Source organism: Panthera uncia, chromosome D4 (assembly GCF_023721935.1).
Source record: "Panthera uncia isolate 11264 chromosome D4, Puncia_PCG_1.0, whole genome shotgun sequence".
Lineage (NCBI taxonomy): Eukaryota > Metazoa > Chordata > Mammalia > Carnivora > Felidae > Panthera > Panthera uncia.
Window position 1 is genome coordinate 40,000,588 of NC_064807.1, and position 27,180 is coordinate 40,027,767.

The 27,180-nt window shown below is 39.7% G+C and overlaps 1 protein-coding gene across 7 annotated transcripts in view; it reads left to right on the forward strand.

Moving 5' to 3' along the window:
- The window catches only part of CCDC171 (coiled-coil domain containing 171), a 318,123-nt gene extending 292,156 nt beyond the window's left edge, over positions 1-25,967 (forward strand). For all 7 annotated transcript variants that reach the window (XM_049634852.1, XM_049634832.1, XM_049634824.1 and 4 more), the window contains one exon: positions 23,490-25,967. In XM_049634852.1, the coding sequence (XP_049490809.1) occupies positions 23,490-23,702 (213 nt within the window). In that variant the 3' untranslated portion in view covers positions 23,703-25,967. The remainder of the gene's footprint in view (positions 1-23,489) is intronic.
- The last annotated feature ends 1,213 nt before the right edge of the window (positions 25,968-27,180 follow it).

Here is a 27,180-nt window from a genome sequence, read left to right on the forward strand (position 1 = left end):
TGTAGCATCTATAGGGTTACCAATCAAATTTTTTTTTTTACTTAAATTAATAAAAAATTAGAACCAGACTCTCAATCTCATGAGAATTGTATATACTGATTCCTTTGCTTAGACTACTATTTTCCACCTTTTACCTATTTGATTTTTTCCCCAAGTTTTAAATTTCAGGTCTCTTCCACAACACCTATTATGTTGTTATAACATTTACAGACCTTATTGTAATTGATTGTTGATTGACCCACACAATTAGACTAGAAGTACCATGAATAGAAGATTGTTCTATTTGTAGATGTCAGCGCAATACCTGGGGCATAAGGAGTAGTTTGTTAAAAGTTCTGTCACACATTCCAAATTATGTGGCCTAACTTCAAGTACACCAGCCTATTTAGAGGTTCAGTTATCAAAAAGCCAAGCTTGTGGCTGTAGTTGGTTCTCTGTCTCTCTGGGTCCAGAATTTCTTTATTCTTAAGATCATCTGTTATGTCAAGTTATCATTTAACAGGTTGTTTCTGTGGTCTCCCTGACTCCCTTTCTCAAGGGAAGGAATACAGGAAAGGAAAGAGATTTCTGATATGTGGTTGGATTTGAATTGTTCACCTGAGATCAGGGATTGTGTCTTTGTTTACATCTTCTTCAGCATCTAGCATCCCACTGGAGTACAATAAGTAATAATGGTGATGGTGAGGAACACACTAGTACGCCATCTGTAGTCCTTAAACATAACACAAAGAATAAAAAATACTATTCTTTTACGTTCTAAGTTCAAGTAAAGAGAGTGCTTTATGATACACTTCTGAGTTTCATAGAAAATCATAATTTCTGCAACAAATAATCCTTATGTGTTGACATTCCATATTCCTAAGAAAAAATACCAATTTATTTTTCTGTACCGTAAGAAATATAGAGAAAGATATAGGGTGTTCTGGAATTTTAAACTATGACCAAGAGCTCTTACAACATTAATAGCAAGGTAGAATAGTACATTTAAAAAAAGAAACAAAGTCATTTTAGAGGCTGGTCGTAGGAAAGTCAGCCCCCCTGAGAATAGCCCTGAACCCTGAACTTCAGCTGCTGAACCCAAACCGGACTGGATAAGGAGACAGATCCCGAGTCAAACTGCTGGCTGTCTTGTCAGCTCTATTTGATGTTAGTTTTTCCCTTGAAGAATTCCCATTTCCTCTCAAGTTCATGGCAACATAGTAATGAATCTATGCTCCACGTGTGCTTCTCAGCATTGTTAGCAGCTTTGTCACTGCTGTCACTGATGCACTTAATTCAGTGACCCTAGAACTGGCATGATGGCAGTTGGGCAGCTTCCTCAGTGTGAGGAAAAGAAGAGCAGAAATCTTTAAAAGGAAATGTAAAAAGACCTTTTTACATCAGTGCCAGGAACAAATACTAATTTATGAATTCGGAACTTTGGAGATGCATGTAGAGTACGTCATATGCAGGATGACAAGAAAGTGTGCTTGCTATTCTTTCTGCAAGTGGTGAGAGAACTGTCTTTAAAAAAACAGTCTCGGGGCTCCTGGGGGGCTCGGTCGGTCAAGTGTCCAACTTCAGCTCAGAGCATGATATCGTGGTTCATGAGTTTGAGCCCCGTGTTGGGCTCTGTGCTGACAGCTCAGAGCCTGGATCCTGCTTTGGAGTGTGCGTCTCCCTTTCTTTCTGCCCCTCCCTGCTTGCACTCTGTCTCTCTCTCTCTCTCTCAAAAGTAAATAAACATTAAAAAAAAATTTTAAACACAGTCTCATTGATATGAAGCCATATCACAAACTTGCAATAGCAGTGAGTTAATACTTATTAAATGAATAGATTTTAGCTTAAAAATCATTTATTTATTTTGGGATCATATAGGGGAATTTAGACATAATTCCTCCAATTATTTATGATGGGATTTATTAGCACTTGGGTTAATAAATTCATTTTCAAGTTATCAGACTTGGAATATTTCTATTCCAACGCCTTCTAAAGTTCCAGCCTGTTCCAGGAACTGTCCTTGGTTTGGAAGAGATCTTGGGAGCATTGGTAAACTCTCTACTTTAGTGGTTCTTAACAGTTTAGGAAGAGAAATAAAAAGGATCAGGTCCCAAGAACGAACTTAACACCTTTGGGGAGTATACCGGGTCACTACTACTCATTCAGACCAGACCTGTATTTAGAACTAGATCGGGATCAAGGACTGCAGGCCTATGTACATTTTTCATTTTGCTGAGCTTGGGGTCTGGAAGTCAGGTATGGTGTGTAATCATCCTTAGTACCCACGTTGTGCTCGACCCGCTTCTAAGTACCCAACAGAAGTTTGTTGAATCACTCAGTGAATTTTGTTCCCTTGTATGAATCCTAAAATCTTTTAGAGCTCTTTCTCTTTCCATTTTTTATGCAAGGAAGATAGTTGTATCTGCACATGGATTGAATATAAAAAGATACAATGATGGGTTGCTGATTTGTTGGAACTGATAGTCTAGTTGGTGAGTCAGGACAGACTTACATGAAGCAGTAAGATGATAAATGCTCATGGAGTTTGAAGAGATAGATTTATTTGGACTAGGGTGGTTAGGGAATATTTTTGAAAATTTGTGTTTGAGCTTGATTTTGAAGGAATGATAGGGTGTGAATAAAGAATTCTGGACAGCGAGGACTATGTGAGCAGAAACAGGATGCTGCTGGCTTGTACACAATGTCAAGCTAGAAGTCGTGGTTTCGTTTTGTTTCGTTTGGTTTTCCGTAACGATGTTAATTTTGTTTCTATAATTCTTCACAGCTTTCAAAATACACCCACGTACATAACCTTATAAATATTTTGTGTGACACAAGTATTATGAGATTCAGAGAACTTGGGGAGCATCACCCTTAATAAGCCAAAGAGTCAGACTCCTGGCTCTTTGTAAACTATTGTGGCTACGACTTCTCTTTTTGGCCTAAGTCATCATTGTTTTCTTACTGAAGCCCCCTTATGACCAAAGGAAATTATCTTCCAGGTAAAGGCATGGTCTATGAACATGAAACAGAACAGGGTCTGTTGAGCCAGAGAGTTGGTGTGGAGCAGGAAAAGAAGGAGGAGAAAGATGAGCTAACTTTTTAATTTTGTCAATGTTTTTATTATTTTACTTTTTTTTTAAAATTTTTTAACGTTTATTTTCGAGACAGAGAGAGATAGAGCATGAACAGGGGAGGAGCAGAGAGAGAGGGAGACACAGAATCTGAAGCAGGCTCCAGGCTCTGAGCTGTCAGCACAGAGCCCGACGCGGGGCTTGAACTCGCAGACCATGAGATCATGACCTGAGCTGAAGTCGGATGCTTAACCGACCAAGCCACCCAGGCGCCCCTATTATTTTACTTTTGAGAGAGACAGAGTGTGAGCAGAGTAGGGGTAGAGAGAGAGGAAGACACAGAACCGAAAGCAGGCTCCAAGCTCTGAGCCGTCAGCACAGAGCCCGACACGGGGCTCGAACCCACAAACCGTGACATCATGACCTGAGTCAAAGTCAGATGCTTAACCGACTGAGCCACTCAGGTGCCCCAAGATGAGCTAACTTTTATCCAGTACTTTCCCTGTGTGAGACAACATTCTCAGAATCAAATATGTGTTAACTTAGTTAATACTTAAAACACCGCTATGGGTGTATGGTATTTTTCGATGCCATTACCTTGATTATTTCCGTATCGTATGGCCCACTGGGTACTGAAGCAAAGATGTGGACACAGGCAGTCCAACTCCAGAGCTCACCCATTCATAGTGGCCGGGTGTGTGGGCTCTGGAGTGGGATTATTCTAATCCTGGCTTCACCTCTTGCTAACCATGTGGTTCAATTACCAGTGTCTTCAGGAATGCTTCCGTTTCCTCAGATGTAAAAATGAGGACAATGGTAACTTCAATCTCTGGGTTTGTATGAAGATTAAAGAAAGGATATCTGCAAAGCCCTGCTGTTATTATATAATGCTATTTCCATTATGTCCTAATCAACTGAGCATAGAATTACAAGTTGTACTTGTTCTCAAAGTAGGAAGAAACCGTGGAGGCCTCACAGTACCTCCCCTGTTCTAGGCACAGAGCATGGCAGTCAACGTGAGAGCGCCTTCTGCTTGGCATCGTGGTAGCTGTGCCTAAAAATGTGTTATTTAGTTAGTTTGCAAGATCCGTTGTAAATGCCTGATACATTGGTAGCAGGCGGAAATAGTGCTTTTATATTTTAATACTTTTTTTATAAAAAAAAACAGGCTTTATTTCTTAGGTTGTAAAATTAACATGGTAGTCTGCCTCATTTTTTTTTTTTTGCATCAATAATATCCAATTGTAATAAACTTTTGTTCATTTAAAAAGTGAAAGACATGGGGGCGCCTGGGTGGCGCAGTCGGTTAAGCGTCCGACTTCAGCCAGGTCACGATCTCGCGGTCCGTGAGTTCGAGCCCCGCGTCGGGCTCTGGGCTGATGGCTCAGAGCCTGGAGCCTGTTTCCGATTCTGTGTCTCCCTCTCTCTCTGCCCCTCCCCTGTTCATGCTCTGTCTCTCTCTGTCCCAAAAATAAATAAAAAACGTTGAAAAAAAAATTAAAAAAATAAATAAATAAAAAGTGAAAGACATGATCCTAACAAATCGAGCTACTTTGGGATTTGGCAGAGACAAGAAATTGGTACAACATGAATTTGGGTAATGGAACGGCAAACAGTGTGTAGGACAATTATTATAAACCGTCTCTGCTTGTATTTATTAGAAATCATCATTGCACATATGTTATAGAAATTCTGAGACCTTAACATTCATAGATATTAAAAATTTCTTTCATAGGGTGTTTGTGGAATTTTTGGATGTAAGCTTATGTTTATCATGGCATCGTTGAATACATTTTAAAAACACTCCACTGATTTATAAACATATTTGCTTTACAATGAAAGTAAAATATTCAGCAATTAGAAATGAAGGAGAGAAAAACTTTAAGATATTACTATGCCTAAAAAAATATTTGTTCCATTTGCTAAGTAACATCTGAAGACTAAATATATAGCTTCCCCAGAAATGATGTTCATGAACAATGATCTTTAAAAGTTAATTGGGCTTAGGAAATCCACAAGGTTTTGCTTTTGAGTTAATATTTACGTTATTATCTAAAACAGGCTGAAGCAGAACTATATAGGTGCCCTGAGCCCCAAATTTTAAAAATAATAACCCTAACTCATTTCTTTTTATGTTGTTAATAATTGGTATAGTAATGGGGTGCCTGGGTGGCTCAGTGGGTTAAGCGTCCGACTTTGGCTCAGGTCATGATCTTATGGTTCGTGAGTTCAAGCCCCGCATCAGGCTCTGTGCTGCCAGCTCAGAGCCTGGAGCCTGCTTTGGATTCTGTGTTTCCTTCTCTCTCTGCCCCTCCCCTGCTTGCATTCTGTCTCTCTGTCTCTCAAAAATGAATAAACGGTACAAAAAAATAATAAAAAAATAGTTGGTATAGTAGGCTGAATAGAGTCCTCTGGAAAATTCATGTTTACTGAGAACCTCAGAATGTGACCTTATTTGGAAATAGAGTGTTTGCAGATTTAGTTAAATTAAGGTGACTTCGTGCTGGATTAACATGAGCCCTAAATCCAGCATATTAACAAAGCATGGCCTGTCATTTGGGGTTCATCTCAGCCTAGGAAATACTTCCTTTATTTTATCGATCCAAATTCCTGGTCTGGTTAAGATGTTCAGTAGCTTTGGGATAGAAAAGTAGAAAGATATTTTTGGGGTGGGGTTGGGGAGAAGGAATTAAAAACATTTAAAAATGGTATTCAAGTAGAATTTTCATTTTAAATGAACCATCTATCCACGTTTTTTCAAGTTCTGGAAATAATGAGAGTGTCCTCAAATTAGACATCAAATCCTTAAAGTAAGCGTGAACATAAAATAATGCCTGTGGAACAAGAAAGAACAGCTTCATGATGGTTCCTGTTCAGATGGTTATCTGTTCAGAAAAAAAGATATATCAGAAACTCCCCAAATTTTTAGGCAGTTTTAAAAATTTAGATATTTTCAGTTCTTATTTTTTCTGTAAAATGATACCATCAGAACTCAAACGTTTAAGTCTATGACTCATATTCTTCATGAAGAATTTTATTTTTTATGTCATCCTGAAATGATGAATGAAGAATGATGAACTAACTAATTATTCCTTCACCACGTATTTATTGAGTACCTATTACGTATTACATGCCGTGCCACGTACTAAGGATATAGTAGTAAGAAAATCATGACAACCAATATTTATTGAGTGCTTCCTATGTGCCAGCCATGGTACCAAGCACTGTATGGATTTTAACTAATTTAATTCCCATTTTCCTTACCTAAGGGAGGTGGTGAGCTCTTCCTTTCAGACGAAGAAAGCATCAAGTGTAGAGTCCAAGACTTGAACCTAGGCAGTGTGAACCATGTCCTCACTCTTAAGCATTATATCATATTCCATCCTTACTGGGATGAAATAAGAAACTTCCTCTCAGGGATCTGATGGTTTCTGTGAGAGGGCAGACCATATACATGAATACTTATAATGAATTGTGATAAGTCCTATTAAAGAAGTCCCAGTGAGAAGTGACGATGATCTGTGTGAGGGCAGTAACAGTGGGCCTGGAGGAGGGTCACATAGCAGACAGACAAGGAAAAGTTGGCAGGACTTAATGAATAAAGTGGATGTAGGGTGGCTTCATAATTGCTCAGCAATTCAGTCAAGATCTCCCCTCGCCTTGAGCTTCTGGTAAGAAGTGAGCAGTGTTCAAAACAACAAATACACATTTTATGTAGTGAAAGATTTCCTTTAATTTGAAGACATGTCGCAGAGGCACTGCTACTCAAAGACCTGACTTCCAGAGCTTAGGGGGGCTTCTTCTGAGATCTGGTGAGATCAGGCACATTCAGGGTGGTGTGGCCATAGACCAAAGCTTGGGGAGTCTTCTTAGATTCACACAGAATGGCAAGGTGTGGTTAAACTCTGCTTTGCCCTGGCATAAAGTCGTGGCACATCACCACCAGCATTGGTTCATGGTGGTGGAGGCCGGACCTCCCCGTTCCTGTAGTTAGATTTTCACCTTTGATTACCGATAGGCTGGATACTTAGAATTGAAACCCTAACTCGGCCTTAATAATAGCTATACAGATCTGCATTTGGATGTCACTCATGAAGAGTCCTATCAGAAAATGACCTTTTCGGTGCCTTCTTCATCACAGAGCTTCACAAGGATATGTTTCCAAAGACAGTCCAGTTTATATCACTTTTCTTTTGCTTTATGTAGCTTCCCCCCGCCCCCCATAATTTTCAGATTTTCAGAGCTCAAGTAAATGGAAATGGATTATATGCTTAGGTCAGAACATACCGGGAGATGAGAGAAAATGTGTAAATTATTCAGCTATGTTTTCAAAGTAAAGCATAAAAATTTCGATTTCTTAGCCAAACATATTTTCAAGGACAATGTATTTCATCAAAAAGGCATAATAGCACGACAAAAAGTGACAGAAAAATTATTGTCGAATTCATCCAAAAAGTGGATGTTTATGAGCAAAGGCTAAATTCCATCCTCTGGAACTGTGTGCCTAGACGTTTCTGCCGTCACTTCTCAAATGCTATTTTTTCTATTCCAAGTCATCTCTATATAATACTGTTACTAGTGATATCGTGGAAAAGCTAACTATAAATTGATTGCTAGTTGATACTAACTTTTGGTAATCTAACACTCAAACCTTTCTCTCAGAAGGGCCTAAGGAAGTTCAATTCTAAGGAATGGAACTTTAGTCATCTAGAAGTCTGCTTTTGAGCAGTTTAATGCATCACTATACTATTTCCTGTATTCCTGTCCAATTCAATACACGGGATGACTAAATTGTAGTCACACTAGTTGTGAGCACACACGGGCAGGAAGAAAAGTAGTTAAACCTCTTGCTGTGTGTGAGCAGTTCGAGGGCAGGCAGACACCGTGCACCTTGACCACCTATTATGAAGCTTTTTGCTGCCGTGTCGAGTGAAAGCGAGTTAATTGGGTGAATCTGTGGAGCATGTTAGGGGCCTGGTAAAGGGTTGCTGTCTGACAGCTGAATGTCAGCAAAAGCCAGTCAAGTGTAGCTGAAAGAGACCTGTCACAAAGTTCCCGCAGACTGGAGCACGGTTAGGAGGCTGAAATGTGGTTCCGTCTCACTTTCTCCCTCATTGAATCCAAGCACCTTAAAAGATTTTACACTGTATGTGTCAACTCTTGTTCTCTAAGCTGTTTCCCCCTAACCGTCCTGCATTCAAATGATTGAACAAAAGATGCTAATGTTTAGCAAAGTGAATGTAAATTCCCTCTTTTCCCCTTTTCTGCCCAAGCAGATAGACATTCAACTCAAGGGAAACTTTGAAGGTTCACATCAAACAATTAGATTTGGCATAGAATAGAATCTTTTTCTCAAGGGAGTGTCAAAATTAAAAATTAAAAGCTGTAGAGTAAGAATGCATGTTTCTCCGATATAGAAAAATGGAGCTTAAGGGAGCTAGGATTCCTGCCTGGGGGTCTTGAGAATGGGCAGTTGGCAAGATAACTTTCCTCTTGCCTTTCGCCACTGACCTCTTCCTTCTCTTTCAGAGTAGCCTAGCGTAAAGTGCCACGATGACATTCACCAGAAGGTCGAGAAAGATAAGCATAGAAGGGAACAGTGAGGCCCCTCCTGACACTTCAGACCCTCCAGAAAGGAGGGATCGAAGAAAGTCAGAATTCAAGAAAGTGAAAGCGAAACTCTGTGAATTACAAATATTTTCAGAGAGAGAAAAGTTTAATATCGAAGCATGCCCTTCTCCGTGGCCTTCCTTGGAATATAGATTACAAGCAGTCCGTTCATTCGACAGCAGCAAACATCTGGAGCACCTGCTAGGTGCCAGGCACCAGTGAAGCGACTGGTGAGAGAGGGACAAACAAACATCGGAGTTTACTGTGATGGGAACGCGGCTGTCGAGCCCGGGGCAGGTGTGTGGCTAGTGTGACTGAGGAACCAAACTTTCATTTCTAATTGAATTTTACGTTGAATTAAAATTTAATTAATGAGAACTGGAACAACTACATGTGGCTCGTGGCCAGCGTATTGAGCCGCACGGGTCCAAGCAAACAGCAGGTTGTGATGCTGTGTTGTTATAAAAGTCGGGGCGGCTTGTTGTGATAGCACAGAGTGGGGGCATCCCACCTGAACGTGAGGTGATAGGTGGCAGGGAATGTTTGGGGGCAAGGTGATACCTGAGGCGCGTCGTGCAGAACAGTACAAACCTGATGAAGCAGCCTCATTTGAAAGGGAAGGAGCAGCATGGAAAGGAGACTCTTGGACAGGAGACCGGACAGGACAGCAGTGCACGCTTCAGGATAGGGTGTTGGGTGGTACTGGGGAGCAGAGGCGTCTTCTGGGAAATTGCCTTGATGCCAGGCCAGTTACCCCAGAGGCCACAGGACAGAAGGCGTCCCAGAGCACATTAAGATACTCAAGTACATGATTTATCCGATCAATTTCAGACACGCGACGAGAAGCAGAAGCGATGCGGTAGGGAGCCAGCAGCGGAAGGACCACACTCCCTGACGTTTTGGCTATGTAGTGTTCTTTTTTTTTTTTATTTTTTTATTTTTTAAAATATATTTTTTTAACGTTTTATTTATTTTTGAGACAGAGAGAGACAGAGCATGAACGGGGGAGGGGCAGAGAGAGAGAGAGACACAGAATCGGAAGCAGGCTCCAGGCTCTGGGCCATCAGCCCAGAGCCCGACGTGGGGCTCGAACTCATGGACTGTGAGATCGTGACCTGAGCTGAAGTCGGACGCTTAACCGACTGAGCCACCCAGGCGCCCCGGCTATGTAGTGTTCTTACGACCTGTGTCTCTCCACTGCGTCAACCTGCTCCACTCTTTGTGGGGTGGTGACGGGGGCGGTGGTTTGACAAAGGGGGCTCAGGAGACAGAAGGTGCCTGGGCCACTCACCCATTCTTGTCTTCCAGGAGAGATACGGGACAAATATGTCCGGCCACCAGCTATAGCTTGCCACTGGGGCTGCTGAGCAGCTTTGGGTTTTTTTTCCTGCAGCTCTCGGGCCAATTTAAGAATGACATTAGCCTGGAAGTGGCATATCTCTACCTTATGATGCGGTCTTTCCACGTCTAAGTAACCTGTCTTTGAGGGCACTAACTTACTGCATTCTGAACATACGACTTCTGCCTGTGTCTCACAGCCTCTGGCAGGTTCTTTCTTTAGGCTTTACCACTTATTTTGAATTTCACTGTCCCGTTTTTTTTCTTATCTTCAGTAGCAAATTGGAATGCTCTTAAATAGCAAGGAAATATGCAATAAAGAAGGGATGAAGTAAGAAACAGAGATAAGTCTGAAGAGATAGCTTGTTTACAAATATCAAAAGTGCGTTTGGGCTAGAGAAAGGGAAGAGACACTGTCTTCAATAACTAAAGAAGAAAATCTTGGTAAACAGCTTTGAAGCCGATGTCAAAATCATTACCTTGTGGACATCCTACACTGAGCATGAACTGCATTTCAAGCAAGGGGAAGCTTTTTTGAAAAGCTGGTGTGCCGGCTCTGGGGAAGTGGGTTTGAATGAGGGTTTTGATCGGTAAAGGACTAGTGGTGGAGGGTTTGTGGGCAGGTGCCCAGAGGAGGAGATGGGAAGTGGAGAGAACTGCCTAGTGCTTCTCCGTACAGGCCTAGGGACTGGCATCTGGATTTTTAGAAAAAGGACCTACAGGTGTCAGACACGGTGAGACACTGGGTTCGTCAGAGTTGCCACAGTTTATAGGTGACAGAGAGGGAAGGGTGGGCATATGGCCAATTCTGGGTGGAGACATCACCCATATGGCACAGTGAGCCGGTTAATACGTTGCAGGCAGGAGCTGGGGGAGGGATCGCGGCTGCCCAGCAGCTCTTGAGGGGGCCTGCGCAGGGGCATTTGAGGTCTTGTGTTGAGCAGGTCAGGGAAGAACCAGGGAACTGTAACTAATTCACTCCTGGAACCTCATCTGTATCCACAGAACGATGAGGCTGGAAAACTCCCCGTGCCCCGTGTATCAAAACTTAACACTACAGTTGTGTAGTCACATGGTATTTTCGCAAATTCTAATTTAAGGAGAACTGGCTCCGGAGTGAGATTAGGACAGTGTGAGTTCCCCTGAGGATAGACAAGTTTAATGTGTGTAATTCACGGCTCTGTCACAGCACCTGGAACAATGTCTGGCACATAGTAGGCACTCGATAGATATTTATTGAAAGGATTAATGAATGGAGCTGATTGAAGATACGGTGGATGTGGGTTTAGATATGTTTTATGCATTATGCGAGCATGGGGAAAATCTGTCATATGGAATTGATAATGTAGGGAATGGATTCCTGAAATGTAATCTGTAGGTATATTATTTTGGAATTTTGTGGTTGCTGCACTATTCTCACGGTTCTTTAGGATGTCCTCCCTAGAGAGATGGGTTTGGTTTGAGACTGTTGGAAATGTCCTGCTTCTATCAGAAATAACATTCCCGCCTATCATGTAAAGGAAATGTCATTGCCAGCTAAGTGATTTGTTTTGGAACATACTCCCCAGTGCTTGCTGTGATTTGAAGGCATTCCACAGATGTGAACCCCAGATCACATGATTTGTCTTACATCTGAAGTGTCTCTCTCTCTCTCTCCCTGGGAAATAGAGAGACTGTGTTCTTTTAACTAAAGATAACCAGCCCCTCCAGAAAGGCCCACCATGGCACTGGTCAAAGAGAATAAAGACTGTTTGCAGCATTCTGTGAAGAATTGCTAGAAATTTTAGGTGTGATGTAGTAAAATGAGGGGACATAACTTAAAACAGCAGTGGATGGGAGGGGCATGGGAAAAATGAGTTTCAAATTTCCAAATGTGAATGTATCGCTAATTTGGTTGGTGTATGTGATTGACAGATGCTTTCCATGTTAGTAAGATTTAGGAAAGACTTCTCTTTCAAACAGCTTTACATTTTAGATGACTCTTTCCTCCTTCTCCTCTTTATCTGAGAGCATGGTCATAATTTCACCCGGGGAGAAACACACTGCTAAAAGGTCTAAATTTATAGCTTTCAGATTATTGTTATATTTTTGACGTTGACTAAAAAAAAAAAAAATGTGTAAGTTTAAGAGGAAATTCTTCAATAATGAAAAAGTGGTCAGAAAACTTCTGCCTAATGGCTCCCAGATAGAGCATGACACGTGTACATTTTGACCACAGAAGTTGTAATTTCGCAGCTGGAAGGGCTATTTTGGAATAAAATGAAGTTGTAAGTAGCCGCTCTACATAAGGAGTTGCTTTTGTGCAGAGTAGGAGAACAAGTTACTCCTTGGAATTACTTGTGTTTGCTCAATGTCAAATTGCAGGTATGAGTTAGGTAACGGAAGATGCTGAAATAGGAAAGTATTCTCAGCTAAATTATAAGATCTTTTCAGAATTTGCAAAACACTTGGTTAAAGACCTACCCTTTGAGACCTTTAACCACTTACATTTTCATTTTGACCACATATTTCAGAATCATAACTATACTAAAATACGGGTTTCAGTATACATAAAATTAGCCCTTTTTAATAAAAGGTTTTGGCTATAAAAGTAAGGCATGCTTATTGTAGATAATTTGGAAAATACAGAAGTTTTGAAAGAAAATGCTAACAATTCCAATAACTCAAAGCAAGTTATCACATGCGATTTCGTGTATTACCTTTTCACATATATGGTCTAGTGCAGGGTTGGCAAAGTTTAAATCCTGTCGGCAGGGGCGCCTGGGTGGCGCAGTCGGTTAAGCGTCCAACTTCAGCCAGGTCATGATCTCGCGGTCCGTGAGTTCGAGCCCCGCATCAGGCTCTGGGCTGATGGCTCAGAGCCTGGAGCCTGTTTCCGATTCTGTGTCTCCCTCTCTCTCTGCCCCTCCCCCGTTCATGCTCTGTCTCTCTCTCTGTCTCAAAAATAAATTAAAAAAAAGTTGAAAAAAAAAATTAAAAAAAAAAAAATCCTGTCGGCTAAATCCATCTGCCACCTGTTTTTGTATAGTCTGAAAGCTAAGTATGACATTTACATTTTTAAATGGTTGAAAAAAAAGAAAAAGAATATTTTGTGATGTGAAAATTATGTGAAATCCAAATTTCAGTGCTCATAAATAAAGTTTCTAACTCATTTGCATATTGTCTATGGCTGCTTTGGGGCAAAACTGGCAGAATTTAGTAGTTGCAATAGAGAACATATGGCCTGCAAAGCATAAAATATTTATTATTTGATCCTTTACAGAAAAAGTTTTCTGACCTCTGGTCAAACCTAAACATTTGTCCATGTTATCCATAAATTCATAACTTTCAATTTTATAGCTGCATAATATTCCATCAAGTGGCTACAGCTTACTTAACTACACTTCTGATGCTGAATATGGGATTCTTTTTCCAATTTTTGTCTGTTATTATTAATAGAATAAACCTAGTCATATATGGAATTGTTGGGTCAAGTGGTATTATCCACTTAAAACAGCTGCCAAATTATAGTCCAAATGGTTCTATCAATTTATATAATCACTACCGACTTATAAATGCCTACTTCATAATGCCTTCACTAACGTTTAGTATCATAATTTTTTAAAATTCAATTTTGATTTGCTACAAATATATTTTTATTTTCCATTTTTGATTACTGTTGGGGATTAACATTTTTTCCCACTTGTTTGTTAATCAACCTGTAGTTTTACTTTTTCAGACTGCCAGTTTTGTAGTTTTTGCTTATGATTCAAATATTTTTTTAAATTTTTTAATGAAAAATTTTAATTTTATTATTTATTTACTTATTTATTTGATTTTAGGAGTAGAGTTTAGTGATTCATCACTTCCATATAACGCCCAGTGCTCATCCTAACAAGTGCCCTCCTTAATGCCCATCACCCATGTAGCCCATCCTCCCCAACCTAACACCCCTCCAGCAATCCTCAGTTTGTTCTCTGTATTTAAGAGTCTCTTATGGTTTGCCTCCCTCTCTGTTTTTATCCTATTTTTCCTTCCCTTCCCCTATGTTCACCTGTTTTGTTTCTTAAATTCCACATGAGTGAAATCATATGATATTTATCTTTCTCTGACTGACTTATTTCACTTAGCATAATACTCTCTAGTTCCATACACGTTGTTGCAAATGGCAAGATTTCATTCTTTTTTTTTTTTTAATTTTTTTTTAACATTTATTTATTTTTGAGACAGAGAGAGACAGAGCATGAACGGGGGAGGGGCAGAGAGAGAGGGAGACACAGAATCGGAAGCAGGCTCCAGGCTCTGGGCTGATGGCCCAGAGCCTGACGCGGGGCTCGAACTCACGGACCGCAAGATCGTGACCTGAGCTGAAGTCGGACGCTCAACCGACTGAGCCACCCAGGCGCCCCAAGATTTCATTCTTTTTGATTGCCAAGTGATATTCCATTATATATATCTACCACATCTTCTTTATGCATTTGTCAGTTGATGTATATTTGGCTCTTTCCATAATTTGGCTATTTTTAAAAAATTTTAACATTTATTTATTTATTTTGAGAGAGAGAGTGCAAGCAGGGAAGGGGCAGAGAGAGAGAGAGAGAGAGAGAGAATCCCAAGCAGGCTCTGCATTGAGCCCAAAGCAGGGCTCAACCCCATGAACCCTGAGATCATGACCTGACCCGAAACCAAGAGTCAGATGCTTAACCAACTGAGCCACCCAGGTGCCCCCATAATTTGGCTATTGTTGATAGTGCTGCTATAAACATTGGGGTACACGTGCGACTTTGTGATTCAAATAGTTTTGAAAATAAAAACCATGGAGAAAAATTTGAACTTTCAAAGCTTTACCCCCTTCATTCACACTCCAAACATAATTAACACTTTCTTGTGATTTCCTTTATCAGAAAGAAACATACGTGCACGTACGGCTGTGTGTGACTCCTTTATATTTTTAGAATACAAATGGGTTCTCTCTCTATATGCACACATAGTACTGAGACTTTTTTCACTGAGACATATTTATATATTAGTATTTACATAGTCACCTTAATTTTTTGTAATGGTTGTATTCTACAGTTGTGTCATACTTTACTTCACTTGAATGGCACTCTGTTGATGGACCCTTTGGTTTTACATAAAAACTCTTTTCCGTAAGAAACAAAACAAAACAAAAAACCTGGTGAACGTTTGAGTGTAGCCATAGAAGCAGTGCCTAAGCAGTGGAATTGCTAGATGGATGGATAGGTACATTTAAAGTTTTGTCTTTCGGGGCACCTGGGTGGCTCAGTCAGTTGACTGACCGACTTCGGCTCAGGTCCTGATCTCACGGTTCATGAGTTCAAGCCCCGCATCGGGTTCTGTGCTGACAGCTCGGAGCCTGGAGGCTGCTTCAGATTCTGTGTCTCCCTCCCTCTCCGCCCCTCTCCCACTCGCACTCTGTCTCTCATTCTCTCTCAAAAATAAAGATTAAAAAAAAACTTCAAAATTTTGTCTTCCTGCTAGGATGCCCCAGCTGGCATCCTTGCCTACCTACGTGGTCTGAGCTGGTCTGTTTCCCTACCTTCTCAGCAGTGGGTGTCATCAGACCTTGAAATTTTTGCCTACTTGTAGGTGAAAGGTAGTCTTCACTGGCATGTTTTGTGTTTGTCTTTCTTGAATTCTGAATGAGGTTTGGCACCTTTTCATATGTTTATTGGTTATTGTATTCCTTTCTTTCTAACCAAACAGCCAATTTATATCTGGGGCAGAGGCTGCCAGTGGTTTCTTGACACCTGTTTTCTCTGTTTCTTAGTAATGGAACCTCTAAATATGACCTGGGCCACTCAGGGGGAAAAGAAGTTACATTTCTGATATCCCTAAAGTTTAGTGAGATATGCAACTCAAGGTCTGACCAATGGGATGTAAGCAAAAGTGTTGTGATTTTAGAAAGTGTCTTTAAATGTAAGTGGTCCTCTTCCTTTTCTTTGTCCTTTTTTCTTCTGCCTAGAAGGCAGACAAAGTGGCTGGAACTTATGCAGTCATTTTGGGCCCGGAGGTGGAAGGCACATACCAAAGCTACGAAGCCTAAGATAGAGGCGGTTTAGATGCCTGATAGCTTCAAACAGTCATATCAGAGAGAAATAAACTATCTTATTTAGGCCACTGACATTTTGAGTTTTCTGTGACAGCTGAACCCAATTTCAATACCATACTATCCTTACCCTATTTTCTAATTAGGTTCTCCTTTTTCTTTTCTTTTTTTTTTTAATGTTTTTTTTAACGTTTATTTATTTTTGAGACAGAGAGAGACAGAGCATGAACGGGGGAGGGGCAGAGAGAGAGGGAGACACAGAACCGGAAGCAGCCTCTAGGCTCTGAGCCATCAGCCCAGAGCCCAACGCGGGGCTCGAACTCACGGACCGCGAGATTGTGACCTGAGCCGAAGTCGGACGCTTAACCAACTGAGCCACCCAGGCGCCCCAGGTTCTCATTTTTCTTTAGTTGCAGGAGTCTGTTGTAAATTAAGAAAACCACTCGTATGGCTATCACGTGTATTGCACACACTTTTACCTGCTTGTCATTTCAGTTTTTCAATGGTATTTTTCTAAATAGTATGCTTACATTTTTATTTATTCAATTTTTGTACCTTTTTATATACGTGGGTATAAATGAGTATATTTACATTTCAAATTCTCTCTGAGTTGTTTGCAAATACACTTTTCTAAGACACAGTGGGAGGAAATTGCCACCTTTACATTTTCCGGCCATTTCTACCGTAAGATGTTACCATAGGGTGTATCAGAATTGCCAGGGCAGGGGCAGACTGGGAGCACAGGGTTGTGAAGGGAAGTAGGAAAAGAAAAAAACAAAAGCTATCCGGGAAAATTCTTTGACTCTTTTTCCAACCTCAGTCATGTCAGGAGATCCAAGAGAGAAAAACATGGGAATTGTTATCTTGTCAGGCACAAGACATCTTTAAAGTAATTTAAAGTTAAAGTTTAAATGTTCTAGTGTAATTTAAAACTTCAGTGCTGAATTTTATCTCTGAATATAATAACCTATAAGCTCCTTTGGTGAAAGGCTCGAATTTTAATTTTATGTAAATGCTATAAAATCTATTTATTTACTCCAGTACCATGGATATTCAAATGTGTGACCATAATAAAATATGTTATCAAAAATATAAACATTTATTTTTAGCCTGTAGTACAGTCTATGTACTCGTATTTCCCAGTTTCACAGATTCACAGAGATTTGTTGGGCCATTACTATGTTTATGAAAGAGCTCTGGGTATAAAATAAACCTGAGGCTGTCTTTGGGCAGCGCGATAAGGTAGTGGTCAAGCATTAGGGGAGAAGAATCATAGATCAAGAGTCACATCTCTTTCTACTACGGTCCAAGCTGTGCAACATAGAGTGATTTATTCTACTCTCTGAGCCCCAGTTCTTCAACTGTAACATGAGGGTAGCAGTGGTATTTTCTCAGTGAGTTGTTGTGAGAAGTGAGATAATGCCTATGAAGCTAAACCTAGCACCGTGCCTGACATATGTGTTCGATACATGTTAGTTATAATGCTAAATTTGGAATTTATTATCATCTGAGAACAGTAAAAAGAGAGGTAAAGAAGGGAAACTACTAAACGCTATGCACTTTTGTGTATATTATTTCATTTAATCCTTGTAACAACCCTAGGAGGTTCTTCCTACTCGCACAGGTTCAGTGACTTGTCAAAGGTCACGTGGCTAATACATGGCAGGATCAAGTTTGGAACCCAAGGTCTCTCCAACTTCAAAGCCCATATCCTTCTGACTATACCGTGCTGCTTTTAATTGGGACATAATCCGTACATACATGAAAAACCAAATAGCAGATAGGAGACCAACACCATGAAGTAATAACATGAGTGGTTTGTTCACCAGAAATCTTATTTAGTCCCAGATACTCTGCTAAGTGCTAGGAATACAAAGTCCTGATTCCATCACACCAGGTGCGTTATAGGGGAGATAGAAGTGAATACAAATAGGTAAAAATAGAAAAATAAATACTCATGAAGGAATATAAAAGTGTGGTGGGTGTTACAGCTAATGGCAGTTAATGAAGGGTGGGGCAAGGATCTGGAAGGGCCTAACAGAGGGAAACCTAGAGCAGAGTCGGAAAGGTGGGGGAAACATTTGCCCCACAAAGGACAGAAGGATATTCAGATAGTGGACGGATAGGAAGCGGGTGTGAAGTATGGGGACATCATGTTGAGGGACTCACAAAGTTCCATGTGATTCGACTGCAGAGTACAAATGAGGAAATGGTAGATGGGGCTGGACAGAGAAGCAAAGAGCTGCAAAGTCACATGGCCAAGGATCTGCTTACAGGGAGGCACAGAGAATCAAGGCTGCTAGTTCAATTAACCTGCCATATCAACTGGGTAGTCAAGGCTGATTTTGAACCAGATAGATCAACTTTAGAGCTCTGGCTCTTAAACCAATGCTGAATGTCTACCTGAGGACAGAACTTTTGTAATGTGAATCACATATGTTATTAATATCTTTTGTCTCTCTTTTATATTTGCTTCTATCTCTATGGTTGCCCTTCCTTCTGAATCTCTAGGTATCCAGGCCTCTTAGGTTGTTTTCTATCTAGACTCTCCACTGACTCACGTACCCCCGCATGTGTTGACGTCAGTTAGCTAAAGAGCCAAACTGGTCCGCACTAAAATTTAATGACTTACGGGGAGAAGAATGCATAAGATATTCCTGCAGGTTTGGCATTGGTAACTCAAAGTTAGAATTGGTAACTACAAGGAGTAAATATTTAATGATGTCATTGCAGGTGTATATATATGTTTATACACACACACACATATATGCATATGTGTGTGTATATATAATGTATGCATGTAGCAAGTGTGTATATATATGTACACATGTGTATCAGGTGCATATAAATGTGTGCACAGGTATATGATTGGGCATTCCACAAGAGAAAACTATATAGGTAACTTGCCAACTTTTGGCAGACTGCTGTGTCCTATGATGTCAATATGGCAGAACTGGAAAATAGGTAGAATTTGGTTATTAACTCGAAGTATTTGGAAGGAAGAAGACTCTGTGATACTGAATACTGAGACTCTAGTGGTAAGAACACATTAGCAGATAAAGTAGAGATGGCGAGAGAGCCTCATTGTAAGGCCCTCTTGTGGGTACTTTGATCCCTTCATCAGTTTTTGTGTAGCTGTGCGCTCTACTTAAAACAAGTCAATAATTTGCAGAGCTTAAAACATCATCATGGAGGTCAAAGTAATAAAAAATGTACTACAGGATTTAACTGAATGAAGCCACATTATCTAAACTGTGGCTCATCTTGTTATCTACTTGACTTTTTTTTTTTTTAAGAACTCTGTGCAAAATGTATTCCTCCTATCTACATTCCCTCAAAATCTTAGGTACTGTTTTGGGAAGCTGATTTCTGGGTCTCATCTGCAAAAGTTGGGTGTTGCCACTAATGTCGTAGGCCATCACACACGGCATTCTGTGGACCTGTAGAACTGCAGAGCCGTAAAGTATGTAGCTCCTTTTGTTGTAGGCATGGGATGCGTAGATGGACTCACTCCCATGCTTGAAACGGCCCAGCGAGATTGTAACAGAAGCAGGAGGAAAAACTGTAGTCTTTGCGTCTCCAGTCCAGTATTTTTTGCTATGCGCCTGGCAGAATCTCCAGGAAGTACTATCCTGCTTACTAAATCACATCACCGCTCCCTTGTCACCATACCAGATTCTGGAAGACTTAACTCGATCATAAATGCTACACAGGAGACAAATAGCATGATATCATTGTTTCAGAAGCCTCGGTCTGCAAAAGGGCTTTGATTTATAGACAATTTATTGAGTGATTATCTTACTGTTAGACGAATGCTTTATTTACCTTTTTTTGTTGTTGGGAAAACACTCTTGGAAAACTAAGATATTAAAGCCTTGAAAAATAGCTATTGGACATGTCCAATTACTGTATTTCATAAAAATTTTAAAATGCAGAAACGTAGTGAACACATTTTGTATTGGGAATATATATTTAGCTGATGGACTATAACAGTTCAAATAGAATCATTTACAGCTTATTGAGTAAATAAAAGTGCTTCCATAAAGATTCACATGACACCTAGCTTTTATTTCAGGTAACTAATTTCGTTTTGAAAAATTGCTTAAATTTAGATTTACGTGAGAGAGTACCAGAATACCTCAGCAGTTTAAAAAGTCATTCAAATGACCATGGACTTCACAGATTTAAAATGTAAGATCAGGTGGTGAATATTAACTTTTAATGGTCTCTGATAAAAAAGTTATTTAACTGTCTTGTACTCTGGGTGTTATATTAAAAGTGTGATGGTGTATTTCTGGATACTGTTTGAAACCAGAAAAATAGTTCATATTTACTTGTTTTATTTTTTTTAACATCACGTTCTCAAATCAAGATTTCACCAGAGATTTGTTGGCTTGTTTACAAGCTATTAAGTGACTTAAAATCAGATTTTATCCCATTTCATGAAAAAACAAATTTTTCTAGCAGTGAATAGAGTATAGCAAATGACCCTACTAACAAAAAAAGTGTTTTTAGTTTACACAAAAGTAAATCTGTTTACTCGGTGGAGGGCATGCCTTTTTGGGGGGTGTAAATCTTTTAAAAAATCTCTTTTTCTAAGAGATTATTTTCCATGGTTAAGACATAAGGTCAGAAGACAACATGCAAGAAGTAAGACTCCAATTTGAAATGCTAGACCCAACATTCCACTTCAAGCTTATTTAGTTAAAAAAAAATGTTATGTGAGATGAAAAGATGCTTTCGATCAACATGGTAGGGAAAAGACGTATTAAAAAGTTAAGATGAGAAAAGGCAGAAGGCGAACCCCTTTGTAGAGTGCCAAGACCCAGAGAACATTAAGGAAAAATGAGCAGTGAGACCTTCCCTAAAGGATGGTCTTCCTAATGTGTATGTAACGCGTTTGATTGTTGGAGTCACAAGCACAGGAAAGGAAACTTGAAGAACAGAATATAGAGTTGAGTAGATCATACATCCCTTTAACATTGCCAAACAGGAGTGACGACTGGTCAGTTTGGCACAGTCGGCCTCTTCTAGTCTGAGGTGTCAGAAGGAAGTACCTTCTGAGACCACCTGTCCTTCCTCCGTCTGATTTTCATGTTCCTCTCTTGTCATGTATAGTTTTCTCGGACCAGAACTTGAAATACAAAGATGTAACAACAAACTTTTGAAGCCTCGCCTGACAGCTTCCTTTCATCATAATGAAGAATACTATGGCTGTAACTAAATTGTATTAAGGAGGAAATCAGGCCTCGCCATCTCCTGCTTTTCCCCGCATTCCCTTTACCCTCATTCAGGTCTGACAGAATGAGAAGCTAGCGGCTGGCACTCTAGTCTTTACACCCGCAAAATCAATCCGGTAACGATGCTGCCCATTTAGACACACAGCAAAACAAACAAACAAACAAACAAACAAAATCGGAAAAGGTGTTTCTCTTGGCGGTAGGAGTGCAGGAATCTATAGCTCCAGCTCCTGATGTAATGAGATGCCTCTGTTCAGCTTCTCACCTGAGATGCTCAGGCCCCGTAGTACAGTTTTGCGGTTGAAACTTCATCAGTGCCGCTAATCAGGGTCAGCACCTGATCTCGGGATGTCTTTTCCTTCCATCGGGATGAGCTAAGCCCTCTCCTTCATAAAGTCATCCAAGTGGTCATTTTAGGTGTTTTTTTAACTTCCAGCATAAAAAGGGATGATTTCCGTCAGCTGTAGGCTTGCAGTGGAGTATCAAGAAATCAAAAGAAAAGAGATCAAAGAAAATTGCTGAACTAGGTGTTAGATGCAGCCATTGATTTTCCTCCAGTTGTAGTTTTAAAAAATCCACAAAAATGGTAACATATACAACAGTTCCATGTCTATTACTTTCCTAAAGCCAGCGATGATTTCCTTCTTGTTTTCACAGGTAGAAATGTTTTTGGACAATGTGACATAATAAAGCAGATTCGTATAGTTTGTATATGCTGCTTTATTGTCAAAACTGTAAGAGAATCTACCAAAACGATGTTTTTAAAAAAACTCTGCAATGTAAAGTGTGGTTTTCAATGGAGACACGTATGACTAGACTTACGGTCTCAGCAACATTTATTTCCTGGGAATCTGGAAAATTCTGATGTACAATTGATCACTCATTACTTACTATCAATAAATGTCATAAAATAATACCTGGCTGCTTTACTGAGAAAACTTCATTCATGTTAACTACTGATTATCAGTGTTACTTAAGGCTTAAATGTATGGCTTCATCAAAATATTAATCCTGTTTTCAAGTATTTCAGATGTGTGGATTTCTTAAATTTGGCTTCCAGTAGTTTCTGGATACCAGTAATGTTTTAAAACATGTGGCCAACAGTTTTCATGTTGTAATCCCATGTTTTGATATATGACTTCCAAATACTTAGAACAGTTTTTATTAAAACAGAGTGGTGGCATTATTATCAAAGGAAAAGGCAAAAAGTTCATCTAACTACCATTTTATATCTCCGTGTGCTACTTTCTGCTGTATTTGTCAATGAAATGAGTCTGGCTGATAGATTTAAAAAACATAATACCCACCGTTCATTTTCTTTCTTTCTCTCTCTCTCTCTCTTCTTGAGAGAGAGAGAGAGAGAGAGAGAGAGAGAGAGCACACGAGTGTGAGCAGAGGAAGGGCAGAGAGAGAGAGTGAGAGAGAATCTAACGTAGGTTCTGCGCTGTCAGTGGGACTGTGGCTTGGTGCTAGATTCCACGACCATGAGATCATGACCTGTGCCCAAATCAAGAGTCAGACACTTAACCGACTGAGCCAACCAGGCACCCCTCGCAGTTCCTTTTCTAAGCAGTCAGGTCTTCCATATTATATAGCACATATTATGTAGCACAATGAAATAAACACTCTTAGCATTGGTTTCTGTAAATTATCAGTGGAAGCAGAGGTAAAAATGACTGGTTGTATTGACTCTTTGATTCAATAACTTTATAAAATTTTTATACAGTGTTTTACTGCTTAGGCAAACTCTCCATGTCCTGCAAAGTTTGTGCCATGGAACACATAAGGGATTCAATCACATTTGGAAAATAATATTTCTGTAGTATCATACAGATTATGGCAAAATTAAATGGCAATTCTATCCCATTTCATATTACCATGATTATTAGCCCACTTTCCTGTTTGTGGTTTTAGATTCTGTTTAAGAGTTTTCAATTCTAGGGGCGTCTGGGTGGCTCAGTCAGTTGAGCAGCTGACTCTTGATTTCGGCTCAGGTCATGGTCTCACGGTTCTGGGATCGAGACCCACATGGGGCTCTGTGCTGAGCGTGTAGCCTTCTTAAAATTCTCTCTCTCTGGCTCTGCCCCTCCCCCACATGCGCACGCACGTGTTCTCTCTCTCTCTCAAATAAAAAGATAAAACATTTAACAAAGAGTTTTCAATTCTATGTTTATTTATTTTTTCTTCTTTATATCATAGACAGGATCACGAGACCACTCAAATCTCTCCATTCCTTCAAGAGCTGCTCTTCCTGCTGACACAGTTGGTGTGGGGGAGTTTTTGCCATTGAAAGCGGAACTGGATACAACTTACACTTTCTTAAAGGAGACATTTATAAATCCTCTGACGTCATCCCTCTCCTCTCCAGTGACTATGTCTGCTAATGTCAAAAGACCAACTCAGATTGGATAATGACTTTATGAAATAAAAACAAAAATGCGGGAAGAGTTCACAGTACAATTAAAATCGTTTTGAAGGGGGATTTTCTTATCGGTTGACTTTTGTTTCAGCACAAGTAGCAGTGCATTTTTAAAAATCGTGTGGTATCTCGATGCGTGCAGGTGCCTATATCTCCTTGAATGATGAAATAACCAACTTTTCCCCCTCTAAGTTTTATTTATTATCACAGTTGCTCATTTTTATGTAACATATTTTTAAATGTTAAAGAATGACACATTTTGGGTAATTTCCTTCAGACTTAAAAAAAATCAATAAGCCATTTTAGTCTCTATCTATCAAAGTTGTTTCATACTTGTCTATTTTAAAGCAGGACTGCAATACTTTAATAGGATTGAAAGAGCTATTTGAAATGTATGCCAATGATTCCTGTCATTTCATGGCAGTCCTGCCATGGTTCACTGAGCCCCCTCTTCTCTCTTGTCAGCTCGACTGAAGACAAGCATTTAGTTGCAAACTTTAAGCAGGTTGTGCAAAACAGAAATGATGTGACTGCTTCCCCTCCTGCACAATAATGTCACTCCTGGTCAATGTGAGAAGGTCAGGTTGCTCCTTGTAAAGCTACATGATACCGCTTGCCCATTTGAACAAGTTAAGTTAACTGCTGAATCTGGTCCCTGCAGGCGTTGAAAACCCAGCCTTTTATCAAGTCTGCATTTGATGAGAAAGTAGAGCAATTGTGCTGGCAGGATTTCTGTGGCACGGTTAGGCACTTCATAAGGACAGTTCCCGCACCAGGATAGCAGGTAATGCTAAATAGTGTAAGCTGAAAAACTTCCAGGTAATGGCTGTTCTGACCTTCAAAATAGACTCCTTTTTTGTTTTGGTTGTTGGTAGGACCCAAGAGTGACGCCCATCTCTGATGCTGACAGAATTTAAAACAAGGCCATTGCCCTGCATTTTCTGCCTTGTAGCACACAAAAGTAAAATTGTATGTCAGGCCGAGATGTCGGGGAGCTGACAAGATGCCCCAGTGACATTTCAGCTAGAAAGAGCAAGTGTCTTGCAACCAAGTGGTCAAATATCAAATAATAGGTCAAGCAGGAAGGAGCTGAGTTCTAACCACAAAGAGGTTTCTGGTAACTTACTTGACAAGCTTTTGGGCGCTTTGTGGCTTGACAAAGTGATGTTCTGTTGGGTATCTCTAGACAGACTGTTCTTTATCGCCTTCAGAAGATCAGACATTGACATTGATTAAACTCTTTAACCCTTAAAGGTTAAATCCTTGCAGTTTGCATCATGGTAAGTGAAGAACAAAGAAATATCTGCAATATGTATTTGTCTTTGGATTAATCTTTTAACTCCCCGGTGCTATTAATGTCTGATGTGAACTGTACTTTTTGACAGAGTTTTGATACAAAATCCATATTTTATATTATTTTTCATGATGGACTTTTTCATTATGGATACATTAGAAAATAACAGTATGTATTATGGAATCGATATTGTCTTATCTTGACAGTGACATTTGATTCAAATATAGCCGACCGCTGAGAGTTCTTTTTTATCGGCCTTGGTAAATAAAATGTGTATGCTAACTACTTATGTGATTAGCCAAATGAGCCAAGTGATTTATGCCAAGTAATAGTGTTCTGAGGTAACACTATTACTGTCATACCATGTAGCACGATTCTATTTCTTACAGTACTGAGCCAGCAGAATTAGCTTTATATAAATCTTTAGAAAGCTGTTTATGTGAAGTAAAATCATACCTTTAACCAAATTTCTCTTAATTCTTTCCCTGGAATTATTTTTATTAGCCATGTTGGGATTTGAGTACTACAGAATATGCCCTGTGGAACGTAACATGCATGAAATTGAACTGGCGAATTTATTGTAACACAGAAAATGCTATGGATTGTTTTTATGTAGATCGTAGAATAATTTCTGTGCGTTTCAAAACACTCTCTTCTGGTGTTCCATACAATGATTAAGACTGTGTCTGTATAGAAATTGATACACAGCTTTTTAGCTCCTGTGACGTCGCTGAGTTTCCAGTTCCTACACTAGAGGAAAACAGTGTTGCCCTCTATCACTTCTCCGTCTGGGTGCGTGTAGACATATGTGTCTTTGTGCTGAATCTATTTCCGGACTTTACTGATTTAAGAAGATCAAGCACCTATGTTAAACTTAGCCTTAGATAGTCCTTGGTTTTCTTGCCTTAATTTTATAACCTGTTAATGGGATAACACCATAAATAAATGTGTATGTCTCTCCATATATGTGCGTATCTGATTTCACAGATCCGTTTCATAGTGTAAATTCTGAACCACCAATTCAAAAGGATTTTTAAATCAAATCAAATCATGTCACATTTATAACCAACTAGATGCTAAAGGCCAGAGAAACTGAAGGATGAGCCTCCCGAGCAATCATTAGTATTCACAACCAAATATAGTAATTTTTATACCATATGCTTTTTTCCCAGAAGTCAGACCCAGCAGGAGGAGAAGATTTAATGACATATCCTATGGAGATCTGAGAAACTCTAGACTGCTTCTGAGCACGCTAGTGGCCAATCGCTGCAGACTTGAGATCTGTGTTCTGTTGGCAAAGGACAGTTGCTCTATCCAGCTTCTTCACCTCCTTAAGAATGATATATAAAGTAGACATTTCTCAGGAGAATGACTTCAAATATTTTTGTAAAGGAAAGGAATTTTTCTTTACACCTTAGTACGTGGAGTTTCTTACTAACCTTCTGTGATCTAGAAAAATACCTATATCATCCATCACTAGCAAAGGGATTCTTATTGTTCTGATCCCTAAGTCACACGAACTTATTGAAGCTTTGCCAGAATTGTTCATAGAAGCATCTGGGAATGACATGACACAAATACAGAGGTGTAAGAAATTGCCAGAATGGCCAATTCGACGATAATGGCATAGGTAAATAACCTTTCAAGTAGTAGAATGTTAACTTTAATTTACCGAGGTCTGACTTTATTAGACTTAGCAACACTATTTATTTCACATTTATAATATATGCTCTTATCGGGTGCTGAATGATCATTACTATTTTCATGTTGCTTTACTTAGCAATTACATCTGAATTCATTCTGTAGACCGTACTGAGCAATGGTAAATTGATCTCATTTTACTGTGCACTTTTTATAAACAAGTCTTCAGAGATAAAAGGTGGAAAGTAACCTAGTAAGTAGGAGGCCCAGAGCTGTAACTCCAAAGCCCACATTATTTCCACCATGCGAGGCCTGCTCAAGAAATAATTAGCACTTTTCAAAGAGGAGAAAAATTTCAAAAATTATCCCACCCAGTTAGGAATAATTTTGGGAAGTGTGTTTTGGTCTGAAGTCTAGATTCCTTATCCATTGATTAGACAAAACAAAACAAGACGCAACACGCCCATCCATATGACTAGTACTGGGAAGAGTGATCAAGTGTGTATCTATCTTTCAACCAGTGTCCGTTAACATTG